This window comes from Stegastes partitus, unplaced genomic scaffold (assembly GCF_000690725.1).
Source record: "Stegastes partitus isolate 25-593 unplaced genomic scaffold, Stegastes_partitus-1.0.2 Scaffold1225, whole genome shotgun sequence".
Lineage (NCBI taxonomy): Eukaryota > Metazoa > Chordata > Actinopteri > Pomacentridae > Stegastes > Stegastes partitus.
The window spans coordinates 11,662-37,295 of NW_007578956.1; the positions used below are offsets into that span (position 1 = coordinate 11,662).

The following is a 25,634-nucleotide window of genomic DNA, read 5'->3' on the forward strand; positions in this document are numbered from 1 at the left end:
GAGGCCTTATAGAGTCACATAGAAACAAGACTGAAATTCCCTCTCCAGCTGCTTGTGGCACATCTGTTGGAGATGTGCGTGTTTTATGCACTGACACACACACGTATCTTTGTAAGTTTGTCGGACTGTGCAAATTTGAGATGATGTATGCCACGGGCTGTTGTTTTTTTTCCCTCTCTCTCTCTATCTTTATAGCCTCAGTCCAATCTATTACAGGCTGGAAGTGAGATCAGCTCAACAACAAATGTGTGAGAGAGTTAGATGCTGTTACACTATATTTCTAGTTGAAGGATAGCTGGCTCGGAGATCTCAGCGCTGAGGTAACAACTGATCGAGATAAGCCTCCTTTGCTGGGCTAGCCTACTCTGACTTACCATAGAGGTCCATTAATATGGATTAACATACTGCAGAAGCTATAGAGAACACTGTCTAGGTATTAGAAGGGTCAGTTCAGGCCGTGGTCTCATAAACAGCGTCATCTGAGGCTAAAGTAGAACATGCATTTGCTATCATTTTAGTCATATTACATGCAGATAAAAACACACATTCCTCAACGTGAAACTGCGGCAAGATACCTTCCGTCGGTGAGATGGCACTATAAAGAAGGTTTCTATTTCGTGTTTTTGGAGGAAGGCGTTCCTTTCGTGACCGTTTCCAGGCTCCACCTCATAGTCTCCGTTCAGGCACTCGAGCGTAGATCTGGTGATGTGAACTTTCCTGCGGCACAGAAACGGCAAAGCGCAGCACGTAATGCAACCGGTGTCATGTGCAGAAGCGTCAACAAAATCTATTCTTTAAATAATCAGTTTAAATTTGTTCCATGCAACTTCCAGAAGAATCAGTTGGGTTTAGTAATTTATTTGTTTCTACACTTTGACTCTCAGAAAAATGTGTCTGCTTGCATTTTAAAGAGTATTGTGTGCACTCCAACCCCTTGTTTTCCCTTCAAAGCTTTAATTTCATTGCATTTCAGGTCGACGTAACCTCGTGTCTCCTCTTCAGTTTGCCTTGTTTCACACCACACAGAGACAAACGGCGTCCACGGCTTTGTAACGTGTTCAGTACTGACCCAGGTAGTCCTCCAGCCTCCATCACGTTGGCCAGGGTCACATCATTTGACCACACATCATACTGCCATTTCCTGAGGCCCAGGACTCCACAGAGCACCCGACCTGTGTGTAAGCCCACGCGCATGTTCAGGTTGACTTCTGTGGCTTCCGCTACTGACCTGCAGGGAAAGAGCAGTTAGGAAGGAGGTCATAAGCTACAGTGCATGTATATATAAAGCAGTAGCATCTCTATAGTATATCTTTATGTCTATAATTAGAGCATTACAGGAAGAGATGCACAAAAAACACAACACAATGTGGCCTTAAAATGCATTAAAATGTGCATGAACAAATACAATTAGATGCATACATGCACTATTAATTAATTATCATTATCTGTGCAAATCCAAGTCACTATTAGAGGTGATCTACAATAACTGAGGTCAGATGCACATCCTAAATTAAGAATATAAAATCTACGAGCACTGTTTATAAATAGATATCAGTCAAGATGTGGACTTAAAACAACAACGGTTCAGAAAATGCTCTACTTTGCTCCAACAACCAAAAATAGACCAAGAACAAAAAAAAATACTGCTAAGCATTTCTTTTTAATCAGTGTTTGGGGGCTGGGAGGGGGGAAAAAAAAGCCTAATCTTAATTAACAGACTTTCAGTCAAGTCATGAAAGTATCTGATTTAATCTTCTGCTGCGTCTCCAACTTTCCTATTTGGGTCCCTTTTTTTTTTTTCCTTTCCAAACTATGCAGACTGTGCAAGAGAGAAAAAAAAGCACTTTCCAACTCAATAAAAAAAATAAAATAAAGTAGCTCCTCTTCTTTCTCCATTAAAGCCTTTTTTCTCTCCACCAGCTGCAGTTCAGCACCATCAGAGGTTCACACTGCCCTCAGAATAAAATATCTTTTTGACTTCTCGGTGGTCTAGAAGTTGTTCTCGAGTCAAAAACCAAAAACCAAACAGATGCAAGACAGCCTGATGAAGGACTCACGTTATGGTGTCAATCATGTCCAGGCCCATCTCCACGCAGCAGTGGGCGTGGTCGGTCTTGGGTTGGGTCAGTCCGGACACACAGTAGTAACAATCCCCCAGGATCTTAATCCTGCGACAGTGGTTCTCCTGTCGGTCAAGAAGACAGATTGAAGAGACAAACGGTGATCCCGCGTCCCCGTCCGAGGAGATGAATCACAAGAAGAGGCGGGCGGTAACGGAATACAAACTGTTATACCCTCTGAAAATATCAACATTTGTTCATTTTGAGGTGCTTAGTCATTGTTTAAATACAATAATAGAGAGCAGAACTCCTCCGGTTAAGTCACACGAGTGGCGTCAGAGACCAGGGGCGCTTGATTGAAAAATTCTGGCATTTAATTATAATTTATCCATTGCACTGATTACGCCGATCCATATCTAGGAGTGTAATTTGTAGGAGTCGCTTCGAGCCATCCATCACGAGGAGGTTTCCGGGGTTGATGGAGTTTATGGTGCGGGTTGGTCGTAGATGTTTAAATGAAACATCTACATCATAATGGTGTAAAAGTTCATCCCATAACATTCAACGCAAATTGGACAAGTGGGTTAAAAAGCTACCAAATCAGATTATTTACACATACAGGATGATTTGGAGAAGAAAGCTGAACACTGATGGACTATTCATCAAGATGATATCTGTAATACTTTAAAACCCTGGAGTGCAATAAAAGATCTGCAGTTTACTTTGTTTTTAAGACTTTAAGTCCAGCAACCGCACTGAGAATTCTTCAAATCGTATAAAATTGGGGCGTCCAGGTGTCACTGAGCTAAAACTCTCCATCACATAAACCCGGATTCAACTCAGGGCTGCAATGCATCTCTTTTGTCAACTGTTCCGACGAACACAAGTGTCCCAGTTAACGTGTCTCGGGCCGTGTCACGCGGGATCTGGACTACACTGGCGTTCCAAAGCATTTTTCAAAGGCTTGTTTCCTGAACAAGTGAAAACCAAAGCAACAGGAAGCAGGAAATAAGGAGCAAGTTCAACACCTACTTTCTCGTCAAGAGTGAGATTAGAGGGTTGATACCGCTGTCATGCAACCAGATAACAACTTTCCTAATGTTCATGCTAAGCTAAGCTAACTAGCCATTGGGTTAAACATCTTATTAACTGTATGAAAGTGGTATCGATGTTCCACCTAATCTACAGTAATTGATTTGGGGTGTAATTGGTTGACAGCATAAACATAATCCGCATAATTAATGGACACATCAACCATATTTGTAAAAGTCAAGGATGAGATACATCAGCAGAGGCACAAATCAAAAATCTAAAGACAGAGAGAATAAAACACGGATGACAAACATCTCTCGATCGTTATCTCGTAGAAAACTCTTGAGATTTTGAACCCAGCGCTGAAAACGGCTCCCACAACGCGGCGCTAAATCAAAGGCTCAGCCTCACTTTAGGGAATAAGGTGAGTCACTCTCAGTCTTTAGGGACAACACGCGGCGGCATGAAAAGACGGCTCACAAATATAACCCATTATTAGAGGATATGAGCAACAGACATTCATTTTACCAGGGAGACCAGGTTACCGTGGGCGCCTTCTCATAACCCTTTATTGTTTCCATGGAGGTAATGGGATTGCCGGCCACGCATGTGAAGAGCACAAAGACTCCTAATTATGCACGTCGGTGGGCACAAGACAAGACGGATGCTCTATTTTTAACACGCGAGTTTCAGAATAGCAGGATAGCTGGGGATGCTAGCGACGTGTGTTTGCCTCGTGGAGGTTCGAGTGTTCTCGGTGTGAAAGCTGTTCATCCGGAATAAGGAAAGAGTACGATGTTGAAGCTGAGGAGCTGTGATGGTTTTTACCTGGAAAACACATTTTCTGTTAAACTATTGTCCAAAATAGTGAAATAAAAGTTAAAATGAGGAATCAAAATTACTACAAATATAATATTTAGATACCTACTGTACATAAATATACTTGTTTACATTATGGCTACACATTTCTTATTGTTTTCACACAATGTTTATGACATTTATAGTACAATATTAATATTTAAGTTTCATTTACTGCCTGTGTAATATAAGTAAAATGCACTGTTATTAGTCGTCTTGGTCATCTTTAACTTTCTCTCTAACCTTCTAGATTTTATATATTTTTATTCACATTTACTAAATTTTAATATTTATCCGTACTGTATTCTACCTCTGATTTCACTCACGTGCTTTGGGATGTTTTTATAATTTTATTTCATTGTGTCTCTTGATATTTAATTCACGTGACTATAATGTTATTTGTAATGTAATGTTATTTTTTGTTTGTTTGTCTTGTTGTTGTGTTTTTACCTACTTTGTAAAACATCTTTGAACGTCTTGAAAAGCACAATATAAGTATTATTATTATTATTATGTGTATATAAATTCTTCACTATAGGACTCCTTCAAAATGTGTCCTGGTGTTCAGCCGGATGAAACTATAAATAGGGGAAAAAAGTAAATCCTAATTTGGGTTTTGTGAGATTTTCTTTTATTTATCGATGCCAGATCTTTTCAGGTGTGTTTGGTTTCCTCAAACTTGTAGCCTCGGTGAACAGTTACATACAAACACATGTTTTAGAATGTACTCAGTGTTAACATGAACAACACACTTAGCTTCACTTTCAAGTATTTTTCATCTGAGCAATAAAAAAACAGAGCTTCATTTTCAATTCTGCGTTTTCACTTCATCGTTCTAAACATGAGTCTCGATAAGGTTACTTGCTTACAAAATAAACTTGTGAGTTGGATCTTAATGCGTTCACTTGAAGTCTTTGCGGCGACACTCAGACTCTCCTCTTGTCTTGTCTCCTTCCCGTCTAACCGTTTAACCGTGGCGGGGGCACTGAGGTCTCTTCGGGGTAACTCAGGGCAAAGTGGAGCAGTAACAGATGGTGCTATAGTGAGGCATGGCTGAAGCTGCAGGAAGCAGGGGAAGCCCTGGTACTTACAGAGTCTCCTACTCTGTACTTTTCCTGTGCTAATCTGCAGTGTGAGAGCTTAGGAGCGGATTCAGACCCAAGCAGGATTACTGCTGTCATGTGACTGAAGCATTGTGGGCAATCTGGGTGGTCATCAGTATAGAAGGAAGATGGGTACACGGCGTATCAGAGGCAGGTGGGGTTTGACACCTGTGTCGTTTAGAAAGGCAGCAGAAGATATAACGTTTCTATGATAACAGGTTTGCTTAAGGTTGGTGCAGTCGTTTCACCCAACATGGAGAGCACCCATATGCTCGCAGGAATGCAAATTAGCCAACTAGTCCGTGCACACAGACAAAGACAGGGAGACAAAAAAAGGGAGAGACAAAGACACAAATACAGGGAGGGGGAACATTCAATAAATGATTAGGAGGGAAAGAGATGAGGCAGAAGCAGTTCCTTTCAAGTCCCTGAAGGACAGAGCGGCGCAGACTGCTTCACCTTCCAGACAAAGATCACCGCTGCGTTGATGAGGTTAAAGATTAAGACTTCCACTCCTGTAACTTTGGGAGGTTGAAAGGTCGCAAGACAGAAGGTGTGTTTGCGACTATCTGTCTCTGAATCTGTCCTCCAGCAGCAGCAGCAGCAGCAGCGGCGCCCTGTTGAAAAACACTTTTTCCCGATTCTCATTGCAAGTAATCACCCAGTTTTATGCATTTTATATGAGGCCATTACGGTTTTTTTGCTTTGCGCCTTGTTGACGTATTTTCATGTCATCAGTGTAGACGGACTTGATTTATTACACGGGATCCTCCAGAGTGCCGAGTTCTCTCAACATCTCTCCATCTCTGCACATGGGCGGATATTTCCCGTCGTAGCCGGCTCCGTTATTGATTTGAATTAATTTCTGCGCAACAACAAATGAAAAAATATATCAACACTTTCTCCTCCTCCCACCCCAAACCTGGTGGGCCGGAGCGAGTGGGTGTTGGAAATCTGCGAAATAAAGCTATTAATGTAGATATATTTAACAGCTATGACAAATAACAAATGTTCAGTTGTTGTTGTTTTTTTTTATGGTCGAGGACGGTTTGCTGAACATTTGAATTGGAAACAAGGAGCAGTGTTTTCTTGGAAGAAATGTACTCGAAATATATTTAGACTTTTGGACGCCTGCTGCATTTGTGTGAGTTACACAGAACAGATTTCTCTTTTTCCATATCTATCATCTTAATGAGCAGCGAGCGACTGCGCACCAGCAGTCAAACAACATTAACTGTAATGAAGCACGACAACAGGTTCCAAATTCAATAAACATCATGTTTGAAGCTTGATCTATTGTAGTTTTGTACTGTACATACTGTAAATAACTATATATTTTTATTTCTATCCTGGGAGATAAACTGTAGTTTTGTTCCTTGTCAGTTTTTGTCACCTTAGGATCACTTAATAAGCTGTTTTTCCATGAAATCAGTACTTAGCTGCACCATATGTTTAAAAAACGCAACTGATAAGTAGAATTATTGAGAAGTTTTCAAATAAAAATGTCCACTTGGGATCCACAGATTTTTTTTATGCACATGAGAGCAGAACGGTTTCATAATGTTTTCGTGGCTCCGGAGAGAGCTTTGTCAAATCTGATAAATAACCCTGACGATGATGTCTTTAGGATTATCTCCGTGTGGGCTCGGAGAATACAGTTTTATAACAAAAAAAAAAACTCTTTCATAAACGAGGACTGATTAGGTTAAAAAAAATCAGAGAGGACGCTCGAGGTTCTTTATGGAAAGATCTATCCATAAAAAAAAAAAAATCACAATATCGCAGCTTTTGTTGCTTCAGATTTGAGCTTATTTTTTAAAATCTGCCTCATCCGAGTCTCCCAATATTACACAAGTTCATGATGCTTCACGTTCTGTTCGATGCGATCGTCCTGTTTTCCTCTTGAAACAGAAGCGTTTTTTTTTTTCCGTCTCGCTCCTCCGTCGAGAACCCAAGCTGGCTTGTTTGGTTTGGGTTTTGCTTCAGTCCACATTTTTTATTTTTTGTATTTTTTTTTGCACACAGGCATCTGAAGGAAACAGCAGGACTTGATAGTGATCCTTGCAACTGCTCATGAGACAAACCCAAACAAGGTTATCTGATTGTGTTTACACCCAGATTTGAGGTTCTGGCAGGCAGCTGTCACCATGTGGGCAGCGAACAGTTCCTGCGCTCGGTTTGAGAGTAATACATTTGTGTTAGCATCCTAGCCAGATGGATTTGCTATATTTTACCCGGCGCGGGATTTAGTTTTGTACACAGTATACCTGCAGAAGACATTTGGATTTTTTTTTTTGCAAAGTTAACTTTTTGTTGTTGTTAGGGGTTCAAATCCTCACATGATTTTTTTTTTTATTAACCCTGTCTCATGTTGCTCCAAAGAATCAATTTAGGAATGAATCATTTAAACTTTAGCATATTTACAAATTGCACATGCGGTAAAAGCTTCTTTTTTTTTCCCCCCCGCAGTCACATATGAGTGAATGAAAAGGAAACTCGGTCTTGTCGAGGAAGTAAGAGACAGCAGATAGATACATCATTGAGCCGTCCTAAAAATGGAAACATGAAAGAGGAAGAGAGTGCGGAGAACCACGGGGCATAAAAGACACAGTTGAGGGAAGTAGGCTGCTGCGTGTCAATCAAAAAAAGCTGAGAAACAAGGAGCGGAGGAGTCTGAAAGCTGTGATGCAGGGAGGTGTTGCAGGAGGAGAGAAAAGGGAGACGAGAATGAAAAGCTTTGTGAAACTCTGCCGCGGAAGCAGCGACGACGACATGCATGCACACAGACACAAAAGCTCATCCAGCGCAGAGCTATTAATGGTATATAGCAGGCAGCACACAAACCATAAATTAATCAGAGTTCCTCTCGCGGCTCGAGCTGTTGTTTCAGGCGCTGGACGGACTGTTAGCCTGAGATGTGTCTATAGAGTGAGGGCGGCCTCAGTTTGCATCCTTGTCCCTCTTATATTGACAAGCGAATTCGTATCCTACAGTACAGTAAAACCCATGTACGGGATAATTACTGTGTGTGTTCCGGGTGTCAGTCTGGTGTGACGTTCTCACGGTTTCAACAAAGACCAAGTTTGGGTGGCGCTGAGGTTTCAAAGCTTCCCCCCCTGAGATGCGCGCCTTGTCTTCGGTCTCAGCGGCGGTCGGCGGATCCTCAGCCCGGTGGTGAAGAGTTATAATTACTCCCAGCTTGCGTTCGTGTGGGTGGGTTGGGAATCAAACGGCGAAATACTGATCAGCGTGAGTGGCTTTCCTGTAAAACTTCAATTCTCAAAGCTACCTCCCCGCTCACTTCAAGAAGGTATTGTTGTTGTTTTTTAATGTCTCGTAATGTAAATGTTACGCCGTCGGCCAGCTCAGTTGAAGGACCACACCTGTGTTTTCCACTATTCCACACCCGATTTTCTCCATAGATGTTGGCAAGTGTGAGAATCAATGGTAAAATCCTGGCATAGCAGTGGTTTCGTTGGCTGTAACCGCTCCTATCGCAGGTGAATTACAATCAGGGGGCACACACCTGAACTTGATATTCCCGTTGAACCAAAACTTCTACTGTCGAATTTATCATCTGGACCTGATCCAGCACCCGCAGTGTTTTGCTTTGTTTAATTTCGTCAACTCTGACTTCCAAGACAACACATTTCTTGTGCTTTCTTTCCACTGAGGCATTGCTTAATTACTTGCTAACCATGACATGAATGAACTACTGAAGGCTGCTCATCGTGACAAACCACCTGAGAACGAACACCGAAACCCTGCAGATCACCCCAACTCTTTGGATTTGGTTTTACAACCAGCATGTTTTGGTTTTTCTTCTCTTTCAGCCTCAATGTTCTCATTAGCCTCGGAACAGAAACACTAAGCCGGGGGTGTCCAATCCTGGTCCTTGAGGGCCACAGTCCTGCATGTTTTAGATGTTTCCCTCTTCCAACACACCTGATTCAAATGATCAGGATCATTATCAGGCTTCTGCAGAGCTTGATGATGAGCTGATCATTTGAATCAGGTGAAACATCTAAAACATGCAGGATTGTGGCCCTCGAGGACCAGGATTGGACACCCCTGCACTCAGCCTACAGTATGCTACCTGTCACCAAAGTAAAGGCACACAAAGCAACGAGGTGGCGAACTTAGCGGAACATTTAGCAGCTAAAGGGACGAATATTTCCCCCAAAAGTTGGTGGTGACCAAACCACAGCTAAAAGTAGAGCCAATATTTAATCTGCATGTACAGATCTCCAAATAGAAGCTAACGCTAACGGTGTCAGAAGAACGAACAACTTTGCCGATGACGACACTTAAAAGATCGGTTTGAAATTCTGCTCCGTGCACTTCTAAGTGTGCACTATCTCCTGGACACAGGATGGGTGAACAGAAATAGTGCATTCCATCTGTGAACATAAGAGCTAAAGCTGCAGACTGTCATAAAAGCTCACAGGCGCACACACACACACACAGAAAAAAGCCATCTTATTTTTATCTGATGGCTAAAATTACATTAGGTGACTATGTGTGAAATTCAGAAACTTGGCTACCTGATTTTAAAAGGGAACGGAGGAGAGTGCAGTCGGACTGAGTGAGCGAGCGAGTGGAAGCTTTTCTGATGAAGCTCGGTTCAGATTTGTTGCCTTATATTCATCCGTGTTAAAAATTTAGAGAGAGCGGAGAGGAGAGGAGCCTCGGTCTGCTACATCAACGGCACTTTAGGAGAACACTGTGTTCCTGGCCCACTTCCCATGCAGCTTGACAAGTCCAAAGAGTGGACAGGTGGTGTGGGGATGGTGCTGGAATGGTATTATGAGATGATGCCCAGTGGCCATGTGGCATCGCCCGCTCTTCGTATGGAAGGAGAGGAGTCTGCGTGCCCACAGTGACCACAGCTATGAGTCACTGGCATTGCCACTTCCTGCCAAAGTAGATCAGAATGAGTGGGGCTCTGGGTCAGGGCAAGGCTAGAACATTTGATGACAAGTCCCACGGCCGGGGACAGCCTCTCGGTGTAATGCGAGGCTCTCGGCGAGCGGCCGGGCGGAGATCAGACCAATCTAGTCAGCTGTGAGTAAAAAAGAACGAGACAGCTCGAATCACAACAGCAGGAACATTGACATAGTTCAAGATATCGTTTTCTTCCAGCCAAAGCGCTTTGGGAGATGGAAGTGAATGAAATGTGTCACTGTCAGCTGTGGAATTAAAATAAATGTAACGTCACTCTAGTGATTGATTGATTGATTTATTTTTGCTATTACTATTTCTCTCTGTATATATATTTATTTCTTGTGTGTTTTATTCTTTATTCGTATTCGTCCTATTATTATTGTTTCGGTGTGGAACAAGTGCACAACGCATTTCACCGCACGGTATCCCATGTAGAGCTGTGACCAGTAAAGAGCCTGAATCCTTGAATGCAGCAAAAAAGTTCCTACTTCTGTTATTGATTAAAATCCTAAATACTCATCTCTGGATATCAAAGTTACACATTTAGATTTTTTCTCCCTTCAATAAGCCTGAACCATGAAATAATTGCCAAAAAATTCACATTTTTTGAAACTGGAGTGTTTTTATTAAACCTTCTGACAAATTCCCCAAAACATATATATATTTAAATTTGCATATATGAGTTTTATTTGTATAATTGCTGCTACATCCTTTATTTTTGGTGCATGAATTGCTGCTCCATGGTGGATTATCGGTGCGCTGCATGTGTATACAAACATCAGGGTTTTCAGGAAAAAGAAAAATATCCCACTGACGGTGTAAAACTCCCGTATCAAATATGATCCAGTGAAATGGCCGAGATGCAACTCTACACTAGAGCTATGAAGTCCCTGCCTCTTTACACATCCACCCTTCCCTACTTGCTGCAGCTCAAGCACACCAGCTCGCCTCCGACTCTGTAAAACCACTCCACGCTTCACAGCGGCAAGTTGTGATGTTGGAGTAATTTAGCCATAACTGTTGGAAGCATAAAAAGATTCTGAGGATGAATAGTGACGCAGAAAGCTTCCCAGTGCGAGCTGACAGGATTAGTTCCTCACTTCTGTTACCTTCTGAATACATGTTCGCTGCAGTTTCTGTGGCAATGATCATAAAAAACTACAGATGAGTGTGTGTTTGAATGCATGCAGTCACTATGTTGTGGTTCATAGGATCTCTGAGTAAAATGCAGCCTTCCACAGGACGACAAGAAGCTGCAGCCAGCCACACAAACCAGCAGCAGTCAGGTAGAACGACTGATTCATTGAGAAAGCCAGCAACAATTGTTCGAAAAATAAGCCAAATAAGAAGCGCTCTTATTTTAGTTGGTTCTAAATTTGTGCCTGTAAACAAACAAGTTATAAATAGAAGCGCTCAACACGGCCAAGTAAAACCTTCTATGAAAGCAAAAAAAGGGTTAGTCGTAATCCCGCGGATTAATGGATTTGACAAGGGCATGTGCCTAGTGTAAGTAATAGAGGCCAGATTACATGTAGATAAGGCTGTGGCTGGGTGATCTGCAGGAACTCTGGGGCTCAACCTTCTCGCCGAACAGAGGCGCCGTCATTCCAAATTCATGTCATAGGTGTCGGAGCAGCATCGTGCAGATTCTGAGCATCATGAGCTCGATGCATGAAAATTTATTAGAAGATTCTGCAACACGAGCGCCTGTAGTGTCACATTAGAAAGTGGCTCGATCCAGGGGGTAAGAATCACAACAAGAGGACCCTCAGCACCGTCATCACATGAGGAACTGACAGATGGGGTGGAGCTGGAATCTTTTCCCACATGCAAAAACCAGGAGCAAGTGCGACTCCTTCATTTTGTTCATTCACACAACCGGAGAGGAGGCGAGGTTTAGCTCTGGGTAAATCTGGCTCAGATTAAAGAGGTCTGTCAACTCTTCCTCAAATGAAACACTAGATAATCATATTAAGCATCATATGGCCTTCCAGTATTCGCTGTGACATCATGCTAAGCTAGTGGTTAGCGCCAGCAGTCTGCAGCCAAAGCAACACACCATCCCTGCTGCGTTAGAGTTTGGAGGAAAAAGAGCAGTTTGGCGTGCCAACGGCGTCTGTAATTGAGGGATTCAAAGAGGGACTCACCGTGGCGAGCTCGTCAAACTTTCCAAACAGCTCGTTTAGCAGTTTAACCAGTTCCTGGGCCGTGCACTGGGAGGCCAGGCTCGTGAAACCCACTATGTCTGCAAACAGGATGCTGCAACAGAGACAGAAGAAGAAGAAGAAGAAGAAGCATTTAGAACGGCATGTCACACTGCATCTACGCCGTAAGTAGATTACGGATCAGATTAGCTCTCGAGAATTGTTAAAAACGTCATTAAGGCAGCCTGAGCCGATGTCAGTTTGATCGTTCTCTTTGGATGATGTGCAAATTGAATCAAACATTTAAATTAATGAATTTTAAAAAGAATGAGAGGAGAGAGCGAGCGAGGGAACCTAGCTCCATTCTCTACGTGACTGGCAGCGCAGTCAAGCAGAGCAACTCAAAATAGAAGCAGGAGCATTCTCACGGGGATCAGGGAGGAGACGAGTCCTGTTAGGAACTGAAGAGGAGCCATTCTAGGATATAATGCAGCCATCAAGGCATTGTCACCGTCTCCAGGTGAACTTGTATTCCCCTTTGACAGGCTGCACAGAGCACTCAGAGCGCCCCGACTGGAATTAGAAGGGCGATGTTTGGTCAAAAATGCAATCACCAAAATCATCTTTTATTGGTATTCTCAGTGGAGGTGTGGATTTTTAGCTCGATATTTATGTTGGCAGACACGAAAAACAGTTCATCAGGCTGTTAACCAGCAGGGGTAGAAACCCTCTTTTTTTTTTTTTTCTGTCCCATCCTTGATTTGAGTACCGCAACCATTACTGTGATTAATGACAATCATTTTATTTATGTAGCACATTTCAAGCTTGAGCACAAAGCTTTTCAGGTTAAAGGATTTACAAAAAAAAAAAAACATCAAACATTAAAGCTCCATGTACACACCACCCACACGGAGAACATACAAGGTTTAGGAACATGGGGGCAGAAATATGGGTGAATAAATGGAAGTTCAGGACAGAAGAAGTATTTCAGAAATGTGAATGAAAGAGTTAAGCTTGTAAAAAACAGGTAAAAGAGAAAAAAAAGAGAAAAAGAAGCTCTTAATTGAAAACTGGAAGTAAAATTTGTAATGCTAAGCACATGATCCTTTGCACATTTCTGCATCTCTCTCGTATATACTTGTACAGTTTGTAGACTTTTCTTTCTATATTATAATTTCTATATTTCTTATTTTATTTTACCTTCTACCCTGATATTCTGTGCTGTCTCTTTGCTTTACCCCCTTTGTTGAATATTCATGCTGCTGCAACAACTGAATTTCCCTCTGGAGACAAATGAAGTCAGTCTAAAGTAAAATAAAATCCAAGAAAGCATCATAAAGAGCAAACATAAAAGTGATGCCTGAATGGAGGAGGGAATAAAAAACTTTGTTCCACCTGCATGTTCTCGTGTCGTGATCTGAGTCGGGGTTACCTGTTACTGCCGCTTTTCAGAATAAGATGCTCTTTGTTAAAAAAAAACATCAAAATACGTCGACTATATATCATCAGATGTTCCTACAACAACAATAAGAGACTCGAAGCTTAGAAATGGTCTCCAAAAATATATCAAATAGCACTTTTAGTAGTAAATAGCAAGAGTTTTATCTTAGATTTTACTTCCTCGCATGAAAAATATGAAGAATTCAAACCTCAGATTGGCTAAACTTTGCATTCTGGGAGCTGGCAGGTATTATGTTCACTTCAGTGCAGATTATCAGAAGGAGGAAAGGTTACTAAAAACTCTCCCTCGTGTTCTCTCTCAAAGCAGAACTTTCCTCATGAAGAACTCGAGTGTTGCGCTGCAGCGGAGGGCGTGAAAGGGATTAGTCATCAAACTCTGACTGTCCCGAACAAGTCGCACGTCTGCAGCGCTCCACCGTCGAGCCTTCACGTGGGCTCCTCCAGTTCTCACAGCTGTCAGAGTGCTGGATCTCTCAGGCCCGAGCTGCTAAATGTCACTTGGTCGTCTCGCAGATGTCGCCGCGACGAGGGACGGCGGATTCGGTTCGTGGTGACGTTTCAACTGGCGACCATCTGACAAATATTTGGAAGATGGCTAGCGTAAACACTTTAAAGTTTTAATTCACAGAGACTCTGCATCGGACGAACGCCTTCTGTGTGAGAGCGCGGACGCAGCGAAAGCATCTTTAATATGAGCAGCGAATTACCAAACAAATGAGCAAAGAGCTGGATAACAAACCAAATTGATTTCGAGTGATCAGCCTACACAACACATGCCCAGTTATTTAATCCCCTCAGCCTAACAACGAATTCTGTTTCAAGCTCGGGCTGAACTCCAAGCCAAAAACAATTTCAGCTTTTTTTTTTTTCTCGAGTAAATTGTTTTGAGTAAAACTTAATTTGCTGACTAGAAAATTTCCCCCCGTATGTCTCCTGCCTTCTGAAATCAGACACGCTGATTGTAAAATTAATCATCGTTTCACCTCATTGTTCCAAATTTAGGCTGAAATGTGGTTAAACGGGCAGATTAATACTTCCCTCCGTACATCTGTTGCTGACTTTCATTGACTTCAAAGGGTTGAAATGTAAAATTAAACACGCTGGTTGCAAAGTTAATCATCGTTTGACTTAATTATTCAAAACTGGGTTTAAATAAGGAGATAAATGCGAGAGAACGTTAATGAATTGCAAACATTCTGCGTCCACAACAGCTGAGCGACGACTGGAAGGTTTCAAACCACGATATGAACTCATGTATCCGGAGCCTGTCATCAGCAGACGACTAATTTCGCTGGTGACGACACGACGGCGTTGCTTCTTCCAGCTCTCAAAGGAAGCTCGGCAGCGCTGCGTCGTCCGCCTGGAGCTCAGTCTATGCAGCAGCTCTGTGTGATGTGACGACATCAAACCGGCGTGGTGCTTCCCTTCCATACCTTATTTTTCTAAAGATCCCTACGTGCATGCAAACTGTTTTAGATTTAGAAGACTCCACCACTGAGGGGGCCCGACATGCGTCTGAGCCACGACGTGCCGCTGAGAGCATCCCAGCGTCTCGTCATCTCATGCGTTCGCCTCGTTTCCACCACATGCACACCATTGTCTCCGCACTCGCACGTGCACGGAGCGAGCATGCACGGAGCACGAGCGCCGTGGTCCATTCAAAGTCCAGGCTTTTAAAGACACAGTGCTTGTTTACAGCGCTGCAGAGATTTACCGCGGTGTCATGACGGTGGCACGCTTTATAAATATCATAACCAAACCAGACTCTGCTTGCGATATAGTTGAAAAGATTTAAAATAAGACAGAGTTGCTTTATGTGCAGCTCATAGAAACGTTCATGATTAAGGAGCTCACCAGCATCAGCAACTTGCTCCACTTAGCGCATCACAGAGGTGCATAAATCCAGGGATAAATGAAAGTAGGAGAACACATGAGCGTACTCTGTAATTAGTAACTGTATCCTGTGGCGGGACAGGCAAACTAAATCAAACAGACAAATATAAATATGAGAGTGTGTGTGCTGAGCATGCGGTTAATACACCAAAACATCTGTGATTTATTTTTATCTCCTGGACTTTTATTATTTGTCTTCATAACATGATTTAAACAGCCAAAATGTAGAAACAAACACGTGAATTTTAACATTTTACATACGTTCTGTAAACTAGTGGACGTACAGAGACGTTTTATTCATCAAGGAGTCTCACACCTCCATTTTTTTTTTTTAGGAGTTGAAGCGTCGAAAAACTTGCAGACTGGGAACGTCTGATTTTTAAATGTCCTCCAGCAAAAATCTTCAAATGAAGCACTGCGGAGGCTCTTAGCAACCGCTGAAAGTTATTCTAGCGCGAGCTGCTGCTGCTGCTGCTGCTGCTGCTGACACCGAACCTACTGTACCATTCAAAACCTCGTCTCAGCTCGAGCATCCGGGCCTCCTCAATCAGTGAACGGTGCAAAACTTCACTTCAATAAGCCACATAATACAAACATAATTAATCCTGTGGTGGCTCCAACTTTATAACATCCAATATTGTCTAATACAGCCTCCCCCTCCCCTCTCTCTCCTCGCCCTCTCTTGCACGCTAATTCATCATTTCCTCTCCAATGGAACATATTTGAGGAGAGTTATTCCCCCAATTATGCTAATCTCTTATTTCCCTCTGCGGGAGGCATTACTGTAGCTATTTTGGCAGATGTGATGTCGATTCAATCACATAGCGGAAGACACAATCTCAACGTGCCAGCTCAAGGGTTAACCGCGGATGGGCCCCTCCGGAGATACAGTACGTGGGCTTTGGATGTGCTGACGCCAGGCCGGCAGCAGGGGCAACGCAGAGGAGTGTGCAAAGTGCTTACAGCAAGTTTTAGAGGGGCAAACTGCAATTTATGCAGAGCGAATGAGCGTCTATATGAAGCTCCCGTCTGCGACACAAGTGGGTGATTGTTTGAAACTTTGATCATTTAGAGATCCTCACATTTATCTCATCACTTTGAGAGTTATTTATGTCGTAAAAATCTTCTTCACTATGTCATATGTCAGCTAATATTTGTCTTTACTAGCATTTTATGTATATTTATTGTGTGTGCGGGGCTTGATGCACGCTAATAAGTCATTACTGTTTTCGTCATTAATAAAAATGCAACCTGTTAAATTAAGAAATGATTTAATAACTGGGGGTTTAACGATGTCTTTTCTTTACAGTAATCTGTGTTTTTTGTGCGTTATCATATAAGTTACTCAACTTCAGCCCATCAAACTGATGAAAAATCTTGTTAAATACATCTTCAAAAGGTCATATTCTTCTTTTATTGACTGCTTTCTATCTGCCCACATTCTCAGGTCGTAACAATAAAAAAACAACGGAGTAAATTGCGCTGCACACCGTTTAGTTTCTAATTACCGTCCACCCAAATGGCGTAAATCACGTCTGCATCCCGTCTAGATCGCTCTCAAAGGGTGGCGCTATCTGAAGGAGTTCAAGGCACAAAAGCAATCAGCAGAACTCCACCGAGATCTGTCCATATTTAACCAGCGTGCGCGCTCGCCGGCACGCACACACACACACACACACACACGCCGAGCGTTACACAACGAGAATTTAGTCTCCATTGCATTTAATCCCCTGTAGCAACTTAATCCTGGGGCTATACAAACTCTCCTCCTTAAGCCTCCCTGCTGCTCTGAGAACACAGAGGGAAGGAGGAAGAGGAAAAGATAAGAAAAGGAAAACAAGGAAATGCAGGAGCATGAAAAGGGGAGATTTAACAATACAGTAGGAGACTAAAAAATAAAAAAGTGGGGGGAAAAGGACAATTTAAAAATGTGACTTTTGCAGAGGAAGGAGGAGGAAACGTCGGGCTTTCAGACAACCTGTTTGTGCCGAAGGGTTAAAGGTCAAAGATAGCTCACTGCAGAGTTAGAGACGTGAAATGCACATGTGCTCTGGTGGATTAGAACCAGGACAACATTTTAAGGTTTCCGTGTGCTGCGTCAAGTCAAGTCACCATTATTTCTACAGCACGTTAAAAACTGTACCCGCTAAGCCGAAGCACTTTTCAAAGAAGAAACAATATTAACATTGGAAATTAGCCTCTCAAGTTTAAATTCTACAATATTATTTATTACAGAAATACGTGACTTAAGGGTTTCGATTAGATGTAAGTTTATACTTTAGAGTCAAATATTGTACACAGCTGTAGTTGTGCTTCAGATAAGAATTATACCAAGAAAACACAAGACAGCTATAAAAACGGGATTATTGCTGCAGGTTAAACTAACTGAAATCGTCCTAACTACAATATTAAAGCGCTACTTGCATGTTGATGCATAAGTTATGTGTAGTAATGCTGCAGTATGATAAATAATAAACCCAACACTAGAGCTGTGGAATGACTGCTTTGACTTTCAGAGCATCCTGCTTATCACAGCTCTGTATGTTTTAAATGCAGGACTGTTTGCAAAAGAAAGTTTCGCACCATGATGCTAATTATCTCTGTATCTTTGTCCACATATAGCATTTTTCTGTCACTAAACACGTAGAGGGTGCGACAAAATGTCTGTCCCAGGACTTTGGTGTCATCTGGACCATAAAAACAAGGAGGTCTAACCCTTGATATTCAGTATGAAAAATTAAATATTTCAGTTTTAGCAGCCTGGGGTGGTGTTAATGTTTTAGGACGCTGTTAGGTCAGATCACACAACACTGCATAGCCCTCAGTGTTCCTTCCAAAGGACATGTTTGGCCAAGTTATTCCGTTCTTTTTTTAGCACGCATTGTAATGCACTGAGACAGTGTTTATCCCACAGTTTCAGCAGAAAATCCTCCCATGAGGAGAATATGGTGGCATCAAATGCCATTGTTAAAAGTGGCAAGACTTGGGTTGCTCCACAGCTGAGAGGGCCGGTGTGCAGCTGCACGGCGCCGATGAAAGGGTCCTACCTGACATTGTCGTGGCGCTGGATGTAGATTTTGTGAAAGATCCTTTCTGGGGGCTTCAGGAAATCCTCTTTCATCTCCATAGCTACGTTCCTGGGCAACAGACTCATTAGCAGGCGCTCCTGAGTGTGCGTATATGTATGTGTGAAACAGAGACGGGGGGAGAGAGGGAGAAAAAGATAAAGTAAGTCATTTACACAGTCAACCGCGGCAAAGTTATCATAGGACAAAGTGTTAGTGGCGATAAAGAAATGTGCTAGACAAAAAGGCACGAAATCTAACAGAAATGAATAATGTGTTGAAGTGACTCACGGCATTGGGGGAGGCGGGGAGGTAGATGCGCGTCTAATTTTACCCATATAGCTTGAGCAGTGTACACCTGTGCCTGTACCTGTTTCTCGTTCTCGTCCTCCATACGGAGCCTCTCCTCGATGCAGTTGCGAGCCTGCAGGAAGGCCTTCCTCTGGGCTCGTTCTGTCAGGATGCGCACAAACAGCCCTGACAGGTTGACACTGGTGAACAGCACTGTGTTGGCAACCAACTGCAAAATGGAAAGAAAAAAAAAAAAAAAGAAAGGGAGGGAGGGGAAAAAAATACATGAAACAGCTTTAATTCTGTGGTGCAGCGTCAGAAGATCATTAAGCTGAGGATGCAACAAATGTTAGACAATCTCTGACTTTAATTTATACTGTGGAAGGTGGTTTTTTGTGTAAATTAACGTATAGTTTCATGTATGCACAGGTGTTTGTGTGCATTTGTGCACAGTGCAGTGTGAGTGTAATGCATGTATATAATATTATATGCAGATTAAGATTAACTTTTTTTTTTAAATTGCCCCTAGGGGATAAATTAAGTCATTTGAATTGAATTAAATGGATATAAAGTGCAAGTGTGTCCCTACAATTGAGATCCTGAAAGTGGGGTCTTCCTTCAACAAATGGGCTTTTCTTAGATATTTGGTTTTTTTTTCCTTTCAACATACATAATTTATTCTCTATATATTTTTAGTCTTTAATTATGTGTTCTTGTATGAGACGCAGGTGAGAGAAGGTGATGCATTATAATTTCCCTATTTGAGGTGTCTGTGGCACTAAGACTTTTCCGAATCTGCACTCGGGTTCATCCATCACAACAGATGCACAACAGCATGACTGCCTTTAACCTTGTGCCGGACACTTTCTTTGACTTGACTGAGGTTAGCTGACAATAACTTTGTACACAAACCAGACGGGCTCTTCTATCACCTCCAACACCAGCAAGCCGTCACTGTGGACTATAATTAAAGATCCAAAATAAAACAAAGAAACTCATTTTACTCATATCTTTACTCATCGTTGTTGTTTCTTACAGCTCAAGTCAACAAAGGAGCATTTTTGCCTTCAAGGAATACTGGAGCAGAACACTTTCCATTTCACATATTAAAAAAAATCTATCTAGTGTCATTTCAGACCATTTGTGCTTCACAGTCAAAGCTTCATATGATACGCGCACTTCTTCTAAAATTTAACAAACTTCCACCACCACAGACAGGCATGTTTCCCAGAGCAATGAATAATTGATTGCCTTGAAAAGACTGTTTTTGGCAGCAGCAGTCTGTCTTTGTGCTTGGCAGCAGTGCTGGCAAGCGTCAACATGTTCGAACGATGCTCAAGTTTCTTTACAGCCTGGAGTAAATAAATGTGGACGTCTGACTTAATTGGTGTAAAACACTCGCTCGTGCGCTTATCTGTTGAGATAAATGCAATTTTTTTTTGCCACAATGGACCTTGCAGCGCTGCTTTCTCGCTTCCAGCTATCTCACCTGGCGGAGATTTTATCTTTATTGTTTCATGCAGTGATTAAAAAAAAGTAAACTTCAAGTTGATATAAAGCTGCAGTGCAAGGTTTCCACTTGATGTGAATAAGCAGCAAAGCAAAGGACTTTATTTGTAGTTAGCATTATATTTATATCATGTGAGTGAATGTGCTTTGGATTGGGGTCTAATTCAATTTAGGAATATTGTTTTTTTTCTAATCCCAGCTTTAGACACGCAAGGTTATAAACTAAAGCCATACAACACCCCACAGTGTTCATGCTACCTACACACAGTCGCTATTCAGTTATTGCAATGCATGATTTTTTTAAAAAGAGCCTGTTTTTCAGTCCACACAAGCAATAAAAACATTTCATACAGACCGAGCTGCGGAGGTAAACAGCGCCGCAGGTCGGACCTAGGTGGGTGGCTGGTGCGAACCTGGGCTATGCGGGGTCATGCCACACAGCTCATCTCTAAGCTTAATGGATTAGCTATCTATGGTAGTACAGCTAACACTGTCCTTCACATGGCTATGCAGGTATCTCATATCCTACATGCAGGGGGGGAAACAATCTCCTCTGCAAACACGCCGTCATCATCCGAGGGCGTGATTGAACTGATCGAATCTCAATTTGGCTTCTGAGAAATCTTCATGTCATATGTGGGCAGAAATGTTCCATTAACTGCCCCCCCACCCCCCTAACTCCCACTCCGGAGGGTTTGAGTGATGTGACATATCTTCTTTCCCCACACCTGATGGCAGTCAGAAATGTGTGTTTCATTGTGACAGAAACAGGTACAAAGATATAAATGTACAGAGAGTGGTGTACCAATTTCTATTTCAGCTCAGAAATGACATGCATGACTTTGCCCTCTTTTTCATAACTGAAGCATAGTGTAGTGAAAGTGCAGCCTGTGAGTGTGTGTGTGTGTGTGTGTGTCCTTCCAATTTGCCCTACTTCTGGTGCTAGCAGGATGTCAGTCTAGTTCTTCATTTCCAGCCAGCTCCTTTGGGACTGAATCACATCCCCAAGGAGACAGTCTCGGGCACACAGCTTTGCTTATTCAGTTTTTTTGTTTGTTTGTTTTCTTCCTGTGGGCCTACAGGTATGCACCACCACAACCACCACCAGCACCACCACCAGCAGCAGCAGCACCACCAGCAGCAGCACCACCACCACCACCAGCAGCAGCAGCTCACCATCACATAATGTCAATAAATATGCAGAGTCGGTTACATGCGTGACATTCTACCTCACACTTTGTGTTTGGTCCACCACATGCCACCAGGAGTTAAGATCAAGCTGCAGAATCTCAGTTTTGATTGGACCTGGTGGTTAAAGTTGACTTTCCAGTAACCAAAGCAGGTCCTGGTGGGAATGCTGTGTTGTGGCTTTTGTCAGATTTGATCACAGCCCAAGTGAGGCTTATCAAGTGGAGCCACATGGAGCTGTCCTTGGTGCTGAACCGAGGACTTTAACTCGTGCGTATAAAGCTGCTGCTGCTGCTTCCTCAAATTCTAATGATCACTGCATACTCACCGTTCTCCACAGTTTCTGCGTTTTCACTGTCACAGAAGTGGCGGTTACAATCAGATGCGAGATCGACACCATTATTCCGAGCACCACAGCCAACAGCGTCCGGACGGGCAGGAGCGCATAGGCGACGAAGGTGACCAGGATGAGCTGCCACATGCCCTGCTCCGGGGACGTCGGGGGCTCCATGCCCATGGCGCCCAGCGAGAAGGGGCAGCACAGGAAGGAGAAAGTGAAGCCGAAGAGCAGCGTCAGGTTCACGATCTGCTGCAGCTGAGTCACTTGCAGGTACTTGACGTTAGTTACGATGAACAGGGACACGAAGATGACACAGTGGACCGGATGGGACCCCTTGGAGATGGTGAGGCTGGGGCCGGACAGCAACTCCAGCACGGCCAGCGTGGAGGACATGAAGATGAGCACGGCCAGGGCTTTGAGAGTGGACGTCTGCTCCAGTTTCAGGTTGTAGTTCTGGAAGAGGGACTCGAGCTCCTTGCAGTCGAACTCGTCCTCGCACACGATGGTGGTCAGAGGGACGCCCGGTGGACAGTGACTTCTCTTCCGCCTGGTTTTGACTTTCTGAAACGGTATTTCCTCCATGTCAGTGCCATTCATAAACTGAATACCTGCTCACAGCTCAGCTCAAACGGAACACCGGATCCCCCCCACACGCCGACACGAACCGGAGCCAACGGTAAATAGACGGAAAAACAAGACGCGCACAGCGGGCTGAAGGCAGAGCGTCCCAGATAGCGGAGACTGGCCGGTGGCCACAGACGCGCTCCACACTATCCACAGGTTGGACTGTGTTGTTCGGAGAGATCAGCTTGCAGACGAACCTTCATCCTCCCGGACTGTCTTTATCTGCAAAACAGAGCAATGTGCAGAAAAAAATATTTAAAATTCAGCGTTCGTTTGCGCGCCACATGAAGCGCAGCGCACACGACGTCTAGTTCTGGTGGTAACAGCTTTTTGCGGGGCTCAGATAGGATCACGCCTGCGCATTATGAGGTGAAGATAAGACAGGTCTCAGCTACTCAACACACACAGTCAAGACGATTGGACTACAGAGCTGCCCTCAGCAGCCCGACAGAGCTGCTCATCCATAATGGCAACGTCCGTTTTTTTTTCTTCCCTTTTCCACCTGCACATGACATGTTTCCATCATTAGAGATTTTTTTTTTTTTTGTTGCATTCATTTAAGCCCTTCCTCTGCTTGGCTCTGTCACTCACACACATGCATGAACACAGTGGAGGAGAGAAAGAAGCAGGACTGTTTATCAACGTTTTCACACCATGATTCATGAAATTCCAGACTCTCCACAAGCTGGCAGCTACTGTATTTGCTTGGCACAGACATGACTGCATATCATTCATCATAAGACTTTGCCAGTGAAGCAGCCACCCTCACCATCAGCAACCTTTTGGCATTCAGAGGGTGGTGTCTCATTCATTACCAGGGGAAGATTAGTCATCCGTCACAGGCTGCCGTTGCCATGACCCATCAGTGCCAGAGAGGGTGTAAGAAAGTGACAGATGGATGGCCCATGCCAAAGTCCAGCACTCTACCATGCCACCAGGACACTCACATGCCTTCTGTTCCCCCTCCCTGGCTCTCACTCTGAGCTCTCGCTGATCCAACTCAGCCACGGAATGAGTGTATGCAGTGTGACAGGTAAACAAAGAGTGTGAAATGGATGAGGTGAAAATAGAAACAGAGAAGTAAAGTATTTGGCAGCCGACCAAATGTCTGAGACAAAAAAAAAAAGAAAAGAAAACAGTGTCCTATAAAAGACAGCAGTGCAGCCACCCAGAGACATGAAAGCAGAAAAAGGGACATTTGAACATGTTGTGTTGTAGAAGCGGTGAGGTATTAGAGCTGATATGATTAGTCAGCTGTCTGGAAACGTATCAGCAGCAGTTCTGATTATCAGTTTAGTTGTAAACAACAAAATGTGACGTATTCTCAGACTCCAGCTTTCCTTTTTCCTTATTTAATACCATTGTAAATGAATATCTGAAGGTTTTGGATGGACAAGAAAAGCATTTTGAAGGTGTCAACTGGAAAATTCACACTTTATGGACCAAAAAAATACAGAACCCCTTCGTAAACATGCTCCAACGTTGAAATAAATTGTGAAATTTGTTGGGCTGCAAGGTGGTGCAGCTGGTCGCACTGTTGCCTCGCAGCAAGAAGGTCGCCGGTTCACATCCCGGTGGGGGCACCAGGATCTTTCTGCGTAGAGTCTCCATGTTCTCTCCAGGTTCTCCTGCTTCCTCCCACAGTCCAGAAACATGTTGAGGTTAATTGGTGATTCTAAATTGTCCGTAGGTGTGAATGTGAGTGTGCTTGGTTGTCTGTCTCTAAGTGTAGCCCTGTGATAGACTGGTGACCTGTCCAGGTGAACCTGCCTTCACCCTGAGTCAGCTGGGATAGACTCCAGCCCCCCACATGACCCTAGTGAGGATTAAGCGGTGTATAGATGATCGATGGATTCATGTACACAGAAAAAAGTCAACTGAAGTCATAAGCGAAACACACTTTGAATGCACTTAAATTGGGAATCCATCAATCAATAATCAAAATAATCATTAGCTGCAGCTCTGGTTGTCAAACACTGAATGTGGATATGTGGCTCTATTGTTGCGTCCACAGCAGCAGCAGCAGCAGACTTCACCTTTCCTTCTTGCACACCTACCCAGCCTCATATCAGTCTTATCTGTCTCCGCTCCTCTGAGGAAAAGATCTGGGACACAAGATATACGACATGTTGCTTCTGCGCTGACATTCTGATCACCCCCGTCGCTCTCCCGTGGACTTTATTAGCTGACACATAAAGACGACCCCCGCGTTATTGCCTCTCACGGAGGCTGATATGCAAATGCAACAAAACACTGTCGTCATTTACACTCTGTCGACCGGAGTGTAATTAATCTGGCACTGATTTCCTGTCATCGCCTTGATCAATATTTCAATATTCCTTGTGTAGCACCTCCCAAATTAATCTCAATAATGAGCACTGCTGATTTTCAATTTCGTAAAAGACATCTCGCATTTCCCTTTGAGGCCAAATGACAAACTGTGCATTCAAACAAGATGAAAATCAACAGTCTGCTTTTATGTAGCTGCACACGCGGGGGTTTTGTAAATCTGTGGGTTTTTCTTTGCATCCGAGCGAAGGTGTGCTTTATTCCAGGAGGACCTTCTTGGCCCGTTTGCGACCGAGCTACATTGTGGGATGAGAGCAGGGGCCACCGCTCGGTATAAATGTGTCATTCCGTCTGCTTTTGATGGCTTCAGGTGTAAGTGCATGGTCACACTCTGCCAGCCCTCATCTTCTGAGAACAAAGAGAGGTCTTGTGGGAGTTCACACCACAAAGCTGTACTCCAAGGGCATCGGACAAGGAGACAGCAGCCTGCTTCCTGCTGCATGCCTCTCCACTAAAAAATCATCTTCGCTTCCTCTGTCAGTCTTTCTATTTCTGTCTCTTGCTCTTTCATCACAGGCACACAGGAAAAAAAAAAAAAAAAAAAACTCTCAGGCTTGAAAGACATGAAACAGCTGAGCATCCGAAACGATGCAAAACAGCTGATGATATATCTGACATATTTACATTGCAAAATTGTTAACAGCTTGATGACTCAACAGCTCGAGCTCTCTGGAGCAATTAAAATCTCCTCCGCCACATGTCAGTTGTATAGCTTCTTTCCAAAAGCTCATCTATAGAGAATTGAAGATGTTAGCAGCCAAAATTTATAGGAT

The 25,634-nt window shown here is 43.3% G+C and overlaps 1 protein-coding gene across 2 annotated transcripts in view; it reads right to left on the reverse strand.

Moving 5' to 3' along the window:
- LOC103368946 (adenylate cyclase type 1-like) overlaps positions 1-22,485 on the reverse strand; it is a 31,355-nt gene extending 8,870 nt beyond the window's left edge. For both annotated transcript variants that reach the window (XM_008297498.1, XM_008297497.1), the window contains exons 1-7: positions 21,877-22,485; positions 18,931-19,080; positions 18,543-18,661; positions 12,145-12,256; positions 2,058-2,185; positions 1,070-1,228; positions 576-717 (exon numbers count right to left, since the gene is read on the reverse strand). In XM_008297498.1, the coding sequence (XP_008295720.1) occupies positions 576-717; positions 1,070-1,228; positions 2,058-2,185; positions 12,145-12,256; positions 18,543-18,661; positions 18,931-19,080; positions 21,877-22,485 (1,419 nt within the window). The remainder of the gene's footprint in view (positions 1-575; positions 718-1,069; positions 1,229-2,057; positions 2,186-12,144; positions 12,257-18,542; positions 18,662-18,930; positions 19,081-21,876) is intronic.
- Between the last annotated feature and the right edge of the window lie 3,149 nt (positions 22,486-25,634).